The 12,346-nt window shown below is 34.7% G+C and overlaps 1 protein-coding gene across 5 annotated transcripts in view; it reads left to right on the forward strand.

The window, feature by feature from the left end:
* The window catches only part of EML4 (EMAP like 4), a 142,636-nt gene that overhangs the window by 97,732 nt on the left and 32,558 nt on the right, over nt 1-12,346 (forward strand). For all 5 annotated transcript variants that reach the window (XM_076000705.1, XM_012756682.3, XM_012756684.3 and 2 more), the window contains 4 exons: nt 649-744; nt 5,795-5,929; nt 6,050-6,185; nt 11,473-11,624. In XM_076000705.1, the coding sequence (XP_075856820.1) occupies nt 649-744; nt 5,795-5,929; nt 6,050-6,185; nt 11,473-11,624 (519 nt within the window). The remainder of the gene's footprint in view (nt 1-648; nt 745-5,794; nt 5,930-6,049; nt 6,186-11,472; nt 11,625-12,346) is intronic.

Below are 12,346 nucleotides of genomic sequence, written 5' to 3' on the forward strand. Positions count from 1 at the left end.
TGCAAGGCATATACAACAAATGCTACTAGGAAAAAGAATTGTTCAGTATCGTCCATAGTTTTCCTTAAACCAAGAGGCTTAAATTATGTGAATGAAACTGGTTTCAGAAAAATAGAAATTTAATGATATTTTTTTACTCCTGTATTCATGTTAATGTAAACAGGTATAGAACAGAAAACTGAAATCAGCAAACTTTAAAGTAGCCATTAATTATAGCTTATTTCATCAAATTATCAAAATTTAGTCAGGAGCAAAATTATGAAATTATGTAGGATTCTTCCTGCCTACCTCAAAGGAAAATACCTTAATACAGGAAGCAAGAAGGAAGAAGCATAAGATGCTGAAGGGACTAGGATATCCTCAAAATTAATTGCCATCTCTGAATAGTAGAGGTGGCTAGATGGCAAGTAGAAATCAACCGAGGGGAAAAAATTTTTAAATAGAAAATATATTTTTAAAAAAATCTTTGTATTTCTGAGGAAAATACAATTTTAGGAAACAATACGATCCTTATGTTTCAAAGAATAATGAGTTTTAAGGGTTTCGGATTATCTTATTGTTGACAGTTTTAATAATATGGTATTTTCTTTCTTAGAAAGTCAGCCTTATCCAGGAATTTTTTATTGCCTTTACTTGACTTTTCTTTAGGATTCAGGTGTTCATTTATGTGTTATTGATGATTCCAATGAGCATATGCTTACTGTATGGGACTGGCAGAAAAAATCAAAAGGAGCGGAAATAAAGGTAAATGAAAAAAATTTTAATTGAATATTATCTTTTAGAGTACATTATTTGTTTTGCAGGTATTTGAAACTATTGCATATCCTTAAGTTGCAAGAGCAAATCTACTAGCCAGATTTATCAGATTTATTGATTTGTCTTATGGTATTAACATTACAGTTACACAAGATAAAAATAGTCAAGCAACTTGAAACAATGTCAGTATTTCCAACAACATTGTGCTGCTGAAATGCCAAAGTAGATGGATATCTATTTTTAATTTTCAAAATTAAAATTGGACACTCTACTTGGCTGCTGCTTCTTTAATAAAATATGTAATTTTATTCAATCTTTAAAGCTTTAGAAATCTAGAAGAAAAATTCAACCATATCAATATGGCTGATGTAACCGAAGGACTTATGTAGTAAGTTTTTTGGTCTTAATTAGGTTTGTAGGATTATTATAGAAAATGCTATAGCATTTATAATTGCAATCGAATAGGGTTGATCCCTTTGTGTGTTTCAGGCTATAAGTTGCATGAAAAGAGTGTAAAGTTAGTGTTGCCGCTGCATTTATACGGGTCAGAAATGGTCTTCTTCCTCTGACTGGGAGAGAATTCATAGTGACAAAATAGCTTTAGAGGCCTGTGACATATTTTCCATACTCTTAAATAACATATTTCTCTCCAGCTTTTCTCTTTTTTAGCAGTTTTGTTTTGCATAAACTTAAAGCTTTCAGCTTGTTGGTCAAAAAATTATTTCTTGTTTTTTCATATGTAGGTTAATCTTTTGAGAGAAGTAGAGTAGATTTGGTTGTACTTAAAAGGAATGAAAGCTATCAGAAAACCTCAAACTTTAAAAAACATAAATGAAGACATAGATCATCTTCCAGTTTTCATTCAGAGTAATTGAGCATTGAAACATAGGGTAGTTGCACCAATGTGAAATATATAAATTTTGATCCTTTGTAATAAAGTCTACCAGATAAAGTTTTGTTTTCTTCCTGCTGGCCACTCCTAGATCTCCTTTCCAGGACTTTAAATGTTGGTGCTCCTCAGAGTTTTATTCCAGATCCTCCACTGATACCATATACTGCTCCCATGGCCTTGGTTACTATCTATCTGCTGAGTCTCACATTAGTTATCTCAAGCCCACATCTCCCACAGGTCTAAACCCATATTTCTAGTTGCCTGCTAGACATGTTTATTTGAATCTCCTATAGCACAACTCAGAAATCAACATGTTCACATCTAAACTAATCATCTTTCCTAGTGCCCTGAGCAGTTTCACCCCTCAGTGATGAACACATTTTACCTAGCTGCCCTAGCTAGAAACTTGGGCATCATTCCTGATTCCTTTTTCCTTACTGCTTACATCCAAGTAGTCAGCAAGTTCTCTGAACTCTATATCCTAAATGTCTGCGTTATAACTCTTTCCAATACAATTGACCACAAAACAGCTAAAGCTATTAATAACTTAATCAAAACAGAGACTTTATTGACTCCTGTTTAGGGGAGGAAGAGAAAACATCTATTAAAGGCCAGAGGAGGAGTTTGCCTCAGGAATGACTTGATTAAGGGGCTGAATCACTAGATTGTCTCTCCTCTTAGCTTATCCCTGTGCATTGACCTTACTCTAGTGTAGATGGGCTCTATCCAAGACAGTAAAGATGTCACTTCTCTACATACTGATCTATACATTCAACATGTATACATTTTAGACTATCTATACATTCAACCTGTATACATTTTAGACTATTCAACATAGTCTAAAATGCCTGCCTGAATTTTTATGGAAGTTGACAAACTGAATATATATGGAAATATGAAGGGGAAGAATAGTGAAGACAATTGAATAAACTTGGAGAACTTAAACTGTGAGATATCAAGACATCTAATTAAGACATTATGGTAGAAGGATAGACAGATCAATGGAAGAGAATAGAGAATCTAGAAACAGCCTACACAAATCAGTTGCTTAATTTATGACAAAGATGGCAATGCAGTGGGAAAAGAATAATGTTTTCAATAAAGGTGCTGGATTAATTGCATATACATATGAAGAAAAGTTAAGCTTGACCCCTACCTCACAGCATTCACAAAAATGAGTTTTAGATGGATTATGAATCTGAACATGAAAGGTGTAAAAAACAGTAAAGCTCTTAGAAGAAAATAAAGGAGAACACCTTCATAAGCAGATTTCTTAAATGAGACATACCAAGTACTAGCTATAAAAGGGGGAAATGATAAATTATATTAAGAACTTACCTTCATCAAAAGATACCTTTAAGAGTGTGAGAAAATATTGCAATACTTATTTCCAACAAAACATTCATGTCCTGAATAAATAACAACTATACTTCTATAAGAAAAAGACAATCCAATTTCTTTTAAATAACAGAAGACTTCAACAGGTACTTCACAAATCCTGGTACCTGAGTGATTAACAAGCATATGAAAAGGTACTTAACCTCATGAGTGATCAATAAAATTCAAATTAAAACCACAGTGAGATACCACCTGTATCTACCAAAATAGTTTATATGAAAAAGAAAAAAATACCAAGGTTCGTGAGGATGCAGAGGCATTGGAACTTTCATACACTGCTGCTGGACATGTAAGTTGGTACAGCCATTTAGGAAAACTGTTTGGCATTACCTACTAAGGTTGAACATGTTCATACCCTCTGACCCATCCTGTTCCTCTCTTGGTATATAAACCCAGCAGAAATACATACACATGTTCACTAGAAGACAAATATTGATGCTATTTATGTTAGCCAAAAAAGTGGAAACTACCCTAATGCCCATCATCAGGAGAATGGATAAATCAATAATGTGGTCTTTTCATACAAAAGAATACTATACAGTAAGTCAAATGAACACATTACAACTGTATGTACCAAACATGAATGGATCTCAAATGTAATGTTGAGAAAATAAGCCAGACATGGAGGAGTACATTATGTATGATTTCATATAAATGAAACAGACAAAACTAATCTGTGCTGCTAGAAGTCAGAATAATAGTTAATTGAGTAGGTGGGGTAGATAGTGACTGGAAAGGGGATCTGGGGTGTTTCTGGAATGTTAGTAATGGTTTGTCTCTTCTTCTGAATGCTGTACAGAGGTGTATTCAATCTGTAATAATTTATCAAGCCATTAGAATTTGTGTGCTTTTATATATATTTTACATCAGTAAAAAGTTAAAATATTCTCTAAGGCAAAGCTCACATACAAAGTGATTTAATTTCATAGATTAATTATGGCTTGACTGTCTCATCACTAACCACCATGGGTTGTATACTGAGACTCTTTGAAATTATAATAATTTTATAATAACTTGATTATCTCAGTTTGGCAGAAGATTCAGCCATCAGGTAGTTCTGATTTTTGTCCAAGTAAAAACTAAGAACTAGTCCAGTGAATCTTCAAAAGACTTCATTGTTATGGAGGAGATAAAACTAATTTTTGCTTTGAGACTACCACATTATATTTAAAATTTACTTAGACTTGCTAAATATATATGGTTCCATACTAACCACTGTGGAGAATTATATAACAACAATCTATTGTACTTTTCCTTCATCTTACACCTGAATTCTAGTTAAAGACAAAAGGCACTCAGATTAGTTTTCATTAGTTGGGTTTTATTTGTGTGCTTGTGCAAAGGCCCTCTGCCCAAATGTTAGTAACAGAAATGTAAAACTTGTGGAAATATTGGAACCATGGAAAAGAAAAAAATTTAGATCAACTCTTCATATGATTAGTATCATTTTATTAATATAATAACATAAAATTTATTATGTTTAATTCATTTTGTTCATAAGATTACCATGTTTATTATGTTGGTTTGCAAAAAAAGAAACACTTCTGTATACATAAAATTCTTTGCTATGTTAAAAAGTAGGTATTAATGATCATCCTACAGGTAAACATCAACTAGTAATAAACAGCTTTAGGGGCATGTAGGTAGGTTTCACCTCACTGTTAAGTTTCAGTAGGTGATTTGCTCATAAAATATCACTTTAGTAAGAATTTATGATTTTCTGAAATTATAGAAATATATTGTTTTAGAAATAACCTCAATTGAGATCATTTTAATGAAAAACTGTCTTTGTAATTCCTTTGTGACTCATGCCTATTTTACTAGTCTTTTAAACTTCTCTCTTTTCTGTGTTTTTTGAGGAAAGAGAGTGTAAAAGCTCTTTTGGAGTTCTTCTGTTTTTGTTTTTGTTTCTATAGGAATCAATAGTGGCCATTCTAAATCTACTTTTTAAGGCTTCAACCACAAGGATGAATCTCTAAATTATTGTTGTTATTATTATTATTTTGGAGAGAGAGTCTCACTCTCTTGCCCTGGCTAGAGTGCTGTGGTGTCAGCTCAGCTCACAGCAACCTCAAACTCCTGGGCTCATGCAATCCTTCTGCCTCAGCCTCTCAAGTAGCTGGGTCTACAGGCATGCACCACCATGCCCGGCTAAGTTTTTCTATATATTTTTAGTTGGCCAATTAATTTCTTTCTATTTTTAGTAGAGACAAGGTCTTGCTCTTGCTCAGGCTGGTTTCAAATTCCTGACCTTGAGCAATCCTCCCGCCTCAGCCTCCCAGAGTGCTAGGATTACAGGTGTGAGCCACAGCACCCAGCCTCTGAATTATTAATAGTAATATTTTGTTGAATGAATGAACAGTCCATAATAACAGTACAAAGAAAGATAAGACTGTTTCTTTTTTATCAAAATGACAGCGTCTTTAAGACAATTTATATTGCTCTTGGAATTTATAGTTTTAGTGTACTTTTCCTGAATGTGCAAGAAATTAAAATAGTCTAAAGCCATATAATTCATATAAATGTCTTTCTGGTGCAAAGTTTTTATAAATAAATAACATAGAAGGTGATATAAGGACATCGAATTTAAATTATTCTAAAAATCTATTAACATTTTTCAGAGAAATAGCTCTTGGAAAAAAGGCATTTCCTCAAAATTTTTCCATCTTTAATTGTCAATGGCTGTGATTGATACTTGATGGAGATAAGGACATACATTCATCTAAAGCTTTATTTCTCTTTTCATAGACAACAAATGAAGTTGTTTTAGCTGTGGAGTTCCACCCAACAGATGCAAATACCATAATAACATGTGGTAAATCTCATATTTTTTTCTGGACCTGGAGTGGCAATTCACTAACAAGAAAACAGGGAATCTTTGGGGTAAGAATCAGAATGTTATAACTTCATAAGGTATATAAAATTTAAATGTTTTTAATGTTGAGTAAGAATAAAATCATCATACCAGAGGGAAAACTGAAAATTCTCATTGTTTCATTGTAGAAATATGAAAAACCAAAATTTGTACAGTGTTTAGCATTCTTGGGGAATGGAGATGTTCTTACTGGAGACTCAGGTGGAGTCATGCTTATATGGAGCAAAACTACGGTAGAGCCCCCACCTGGGAAAGGACCTAAAGGTACAGTGTTCTCATATTAAACTCCTTATAATTCTCACATAGTACTCTTGCAGTCCCATCTCCTGACCAGGAGAGAAAGAGCTGCTGTGGAACAATATGAGAGTCACCAACATAACTTTGGTTTTTAAAGTTCTTCATCTTTTTTTTTTTAATGGAATTATTTACCCAGTTACTTATTAAGCATATGTAACCTACATTTGACTATGCTGAACCTTTCTCTTTAAGAAGTTAATACAAAATAGGCCGGGCGCGGTGGCTCACGCCTGTAATCCTAGCTCTCTGGGAGGCCGAGGTGGGCGGATTGCTCGAGGTCAGGAGTTCGAAACCAGCCTGAGCAAGAGCGAGACCCCATCTCTACTATAAATAGAAAGAAATTAATTGGCCAACTAATATATATATACAAAAAATTAGCTGGGCATGGTGGCGAATGCCTGTAGTCCCAGCTACTTGGGAGGCTGAGGCAGGAGGATTGCTTGAGCCAGGAGTTTGAGGTTGCTGTGAGCTAGACTGACGCCACGACACTCACTCTAGCCTGGGCAATAAAGTGAGACTCTGTCTCAAAAAAAAAAAAAAAAAGAAGTTAATACAAAATAATTAGAGATGATACTGATATGTGTTAGTTTTAAAAAGTATAAAGGCTAACTCTCTACTGGGCTGGTTCTGGGATATCTGTGAAAGCAGAATGCATTGCCATGTGTTAAAATGGGAGGGGAGAGGAAAAAGGAACAAATTCATGGTTCAGTCCCCTTCTCCTTTTTCTTTTTCTCACTTTAGCTTCTCTTCCTGGCCCCAGTAGTGGTCCTTACATTCATTCCTCTTTACCTCAAATCAATTTTCCTCAAAAATACAGATATATATTTTTTTATTTTTAAGTTCCATTTGTATCCAAATATATATAGGTTCACTTTGCCTTTTCCTATGGTAAATGAAAAAATTAGAAGAGCTTTGGAAAGTAACCTTTTCAACCCCATTTTTCCTTACTGTTTAAGAGCAATCAAACTTTGAAAAAATGTTCAGAGTACCATGTACTTTCTTCAGAGTAGAAGGTAATGAGAAAAAATTGGAGACCTGGTTCTAAAACCAGTGGGCTAGAAGCAGAGAGAGCAGTAGAAATAGAACAAGTTAGACCAGTCAGTCCCTGAGATTCCACGTAAAACTAAAAGAGAAAGATGATGATGAACCAACCTGAAGTTCCTGAGATGTTTCCCTCCGGGGACTGGCAGAGCAACATGTCCTTTCTCTAGTTCATCCACTTCACCCTAAACACACTCAAACAACTCCTTATCTCTGTCTTTCTGGAGTCCCTGCATCAGACCATGGAAATTGCCCTAAGTGATTTATGAATAAGGAGTCTATTCCGCTGCTCAGAAAGGCAACGGTCTGTCTTCCCCATTAACTTTCCCAGGACTAGCACAATATCTGGCATTTGGTACTAGCTGTTTGAAAACTATTTGTCAAACATCTTTTTAAGAGATTTTAATCTTTCCTTTGGGTGTCAGTGTAGGAGTAAAAGTTGAGTGGTATTGATTAAAGCACTGTTTTCGCTGAAATGTAGAGTTTATAATTATTTCATGATTGTACAGATTTTTATACTATATTTTTTAGGAGATATGTACAGATGCTTCTCAGCTTCTGATGGGATTATGTCCTGATGAACCCTTTGTAAATTGAAAATATCTTAAGTGGAAAGTATATTTAATACCCCAACAAATGCATCATAAATTTGAGAAATTCTAAGTCAAACCCTCATAAATTCAGATGCTCCTCAACTTAAGATGGAGTTATGTCCCAATAAATCTATGATACAGTCAAAAAATAAATTGAACCATCCTAAGTCGGGGATCATCTGTACTAAATTAATGGTTTAATTAATGTTTTTCAAATCATTCATCCAAATTTCTAAGCTTGGCAGCTGAATTGAATTAGACATAGCCAGAAGTTTTAAAAAAGCCCTAAATTGTATTTGCCTTTCACCCTCAATCATTGGCCATGCAATCTTAGCCTCTTTTATTTAGTTTAGGTTCAAAATTCACATATCAGAAGAATGGCAATGGGTTGAGAGTTCTTAAGTAAAAAGAAAATTAGAAGAACAGTATTATTTACTACCTTATTTCTCTTACTCATTTTTATTTTTTCTCTCTTTTGTTTTTTTCCTGGGCACATTGGTTTGTTCTCAGAAATGCCAAGAACATAATATATTAAAACACTGACTTACTGTTCACATATCCTCTGACACTGAGCAGAGTTTGGGTATAAATGTGTCCTTCATTAGCCTTGATATTTGTGATTAGGTGGGGGGCAGGGAGAGGTTTTTATTTTGGTTTTTGTCTGAAAAATTTGTGCTTGAGCCTCTATGCAGAGAAAATCTGCCTATGTACAAACAGGAAACAGGAAATCTAATCTTGTAGATTGCTGGGCAAATGAAATGGCCTGTGTTGTACTCTGCTACGTGACTGACCCTATTATGGGCAAAGTTGCTGAAATCTTTATTTCTTTCTGTATATTTGCAGCTTTCTATTGGCTGTTAAGGATTTGGTGAGTGCAGTGAAATAAATGTGCAAGTCCAGACCAACACAGGTGCCCACACTTTCTGTTTTTTCATTCTTGTCCCCAAATTTCAGTAGATCCAGTTTGCATATTCCCATGTATGACATTTCTGCACCAGCAGCAGTCTTATCAATCAAAATTTAAGTGTATGTGACATCATGTCTGATAAAAAGACATTTTTGGATAGCAGAAATATAATTTCATAGCTAATCCTTTCACTCTAGTAAATAGGAAACAAAAACCAACACTGTATTTCTTATGCCTCATAAGCTCTCTGTATATATTCTTCTTGGTTTCCAAAGCATTTTTTCCATAAATGTAAATTAATAGGAATCTTCATGGTAATTAGTATTTTTTATTTCTTAAGTGGGTATGAGGTATAGTTCAATTTTTTTTTTTTTTTTTTTGAGACAGGGTCTTGCTCTGTCTCCTGAGCTAGAGTGCCGTGGCATCATCATAGCTCAATGCAACCTCAAACTCCTGGGCTCAAGTGATCTTCTTGCCTAAGCCTCCCAAATAGCTGGGACTACTATGGGTACCACAATGCCCAGATAATTTTTTCTTCCTTCCTTTTTTTTGTAGAGATAAGGTCTTACTCTTGCTCAGGCTGGTCTCAAACTCCTGGCCTCAAGCAATCCTCCTGCCACGGCCTCACAAAGTGCTAGGATTATAGTTGTGAGCCACTGCACCTGGCCATCAAAACTTTCCTTATGTGAAATAATTCATAATCTCACTAAGTTGGGGAGTGGAAGTTAAGAATATCTCCATCAAACTTCTTAAACAGGGGAAAAAAAATGAAAAAAAAAAAAAAAAAGAATATCTCCAGCACCATTAAAATGATCACTGTTCTTAAATCTTTGTCAGGTTCCTTTAAGGAACACCAACATTTTACCTACTCTCCAAATCATCAACATGGGCCCAGTTGCTAAGAACACAACATAAATTTCAAAATCTCCTGATATTTGATTGTGTAGTTAAACAGGGACAGAAAGTCTTCCAGACATCTTTATTTGGCAGATAATGTAAACCTGCTTTTTATGAAATGTTTGTTTATGTTAAAGATGAGAAGAAAGGGAGAGATTTGCAATTAAGTTTGGATAGACTTGGCCATATGAGTTAGCCTGGAGTAGGAGTAGGTTTTTGAATTCAAGGATTATTACTTTTCTTGGCAGATATTTCAAATATTATTCAGCTTAAACTGGAGTGTCAGAAATATAGGCCCATAAGAAAGAAATCTTTGGCTGTCAATTTGTTTTATAGGTAAATAGTATATAGGGGAAACTTTGGTAATTTGTTTAAATTGAATCACTGAATTTTTTTTAGCTAAATTGATATTAGGTCATCCTTAGGAAATAACTTTCCAGAAGTTAGAGGAGGGGGGTGGGAATTCATATCTCACTGAGTTGATCACTATGTAGAGTATTTTTATTCCTGATGAAGCATTTTTTTCTTCAGTTTTATTTTCTGTTTTCTAACATCCCATGACTCTGGGAGTATCTTAAGTGTTTAACAACGTTTGTCATGTTTAGAGATATGGAAGGCTGAATTATGAACAGAAAAAGTTTATTTCATTTTCCTACATTCTTATGGAGAACTCTGAAACTGTGTACTTCTGCTTTTTGCAATTTTTTACCTGATGCTTTCAGGCTACTCTTATTAGTTTGACTATGCGTGGGGAAATAAGCCCAAAATTTGCTTTTTCCTATTTTTAATACTCAAGTAAAGCCAGCAATACTCCCATAAAATTTACATCTCTCAGATGTCCTTTCTCTTGGCCACATCAGAGCAGTGCTAGATAATTGGCTATCCCAAACACAATTGTGTCGTTCAATGTTTAAAGTATTTTTAGGCAATGAATGTTGATGTGAGCTGAGGGCAATTGACCTGAATAGCAAGTTCATTGGAGTTCTACTCCCAGCTCTTCTGAATTAGGCAAGCTGTCCTTCCAATCAGGCAAGCCCTTTCCTTTCTCACCGTCAAATATACCTATCTATTAGGAATTTGTACCACTGGCACTGTCACAGTGAGATAAAGTAATTAGTCAGCTATAGCTGAATTTTTTAGGATGCCAAAGCCCTGCAAATTCTGGTTAATTTTTTAAATATAGATGAGTAAAAAAAGAACAATCTCAGTAACAGCTTTATTGAAATATAATTCACATACCATAAAATTCACCCTTTTAAAGTTTGCAATTCAGTGATTTTTTTTGTATATTCATAGAGTTATGCAACCATGACCACTATCTAGCTTCAGAACATTTTCATCACTCCAAGAGAAAGAAACCCTGTTGTACCCCTTAGCTGTCACTTTCCATTCCTCCCTCCCCTCAATCCCTAGGCAACCACTAATTTACTTTTGGTCTCCATGGATTTGCCTATTCTTGACATTTCATATAAATGTAATGATATAATATGTGGTCTTTTGTGATTGGCTTCTTTCACTTAGCAAAATATAGCATGTGTCAGTATCTTACTCCTTTGCTTCCTTTTTTGTTAGGAAAATGTTTGAAGTATTTTCAGAGTAAAAAATTATTGTCATAAATGGAAAAGATTTTATTAAATATCAAGCATCACTAACCACCTTGCAAAAGATTTGCTTAAAATAAATTTTTGGTTATTGAGTTATATGAACTTTCTGATTATTCACTTTGTAGGTCTGCGGAAGTTTTCTTTCAAAAAAGACACTAAAGTCTGATGAAAAGTGTTATTACTACTGTTTTTATTTTTCCCTCATCATTTAGGTGTATACCAGATCAGCAAACAAATCAAAGCCCATGATGGCAGTGTGTTCACACTTTGTCAGATGAGAAATGGGATGTTATTAACTGGAGGAGGGAAAGACAGGAAAATAATTCTATGGGATCATGATCTGAATCCTGAAAGAGAAATAGAGGTAAGGACGGAAATGGAATATAAAAATATTAAATCCTCTAAATGCATGTATTTTGCCCCACGTTAAGCTATCTTAGTCCGGGCGCGGTGGCTCATGCCTGTAATCCTAGCTCTCTGGGAGGCTGAGGCAGGCAGATTGCTCAAGGTCAGGAGATTGAAACCAGCCTGAGCAAGAGCGAGACCTCGTCTCTACGATAAATAGAAAGAAATTAATTGGCCGACTAATATATATAGAAAAAATTAGCCGGGCATGGTGGTGCATGCCTGTAGTCCTAGTTATTCAGGAGGCTGAGGCAGGAGGATTGCTTGAGTCCAGGAGTTTGAGGTAGCTGTGAGCTAGCCTGACGCCATGGCACTCACTCTAGCCTGGGCAACAAAGCGAGACTCTGTCTCCAAAAAAAAAAAAAAAAAAAAAAAACAAACTAACTTACACTTTTCTGGGAAACCAGTGTGCATTCTTATAATTTCATACACTCTTCATAGATGGCAATTTGTTATTGCCTTTAGGATAACTTTGTTCAAAAAAACACACAAAAGGACCATTCATTAAACAAAATAATTTGGAAGAATTAGAAAGATTAGACAGAATAATTAATTTGCATATTTATTTCTGAGACTTTTTTAGTGATCCAAAAATATAACCATACAAACATAAAATTCATTCATTGAATGCTGTATCCAAGTCCAGGATATTCAAAATGACCAGTTTAATTGTAAAACTTG

Source organism: Microcebus murinus, chromosome 3, assembly GCF_040939455.1.
Source record: "Microcebus murinus isolate Inina chromosome 3, M.murinus_Inina_mat1.0, whole genome shotgun sequence".
In the NCBI taxonomy this organism is placed as follows: Eukaryota; Metazoa; Chordata; class Mammalia; order Primates; family Cheirogaleidae; genus Microcebus; species Microcebus murinus.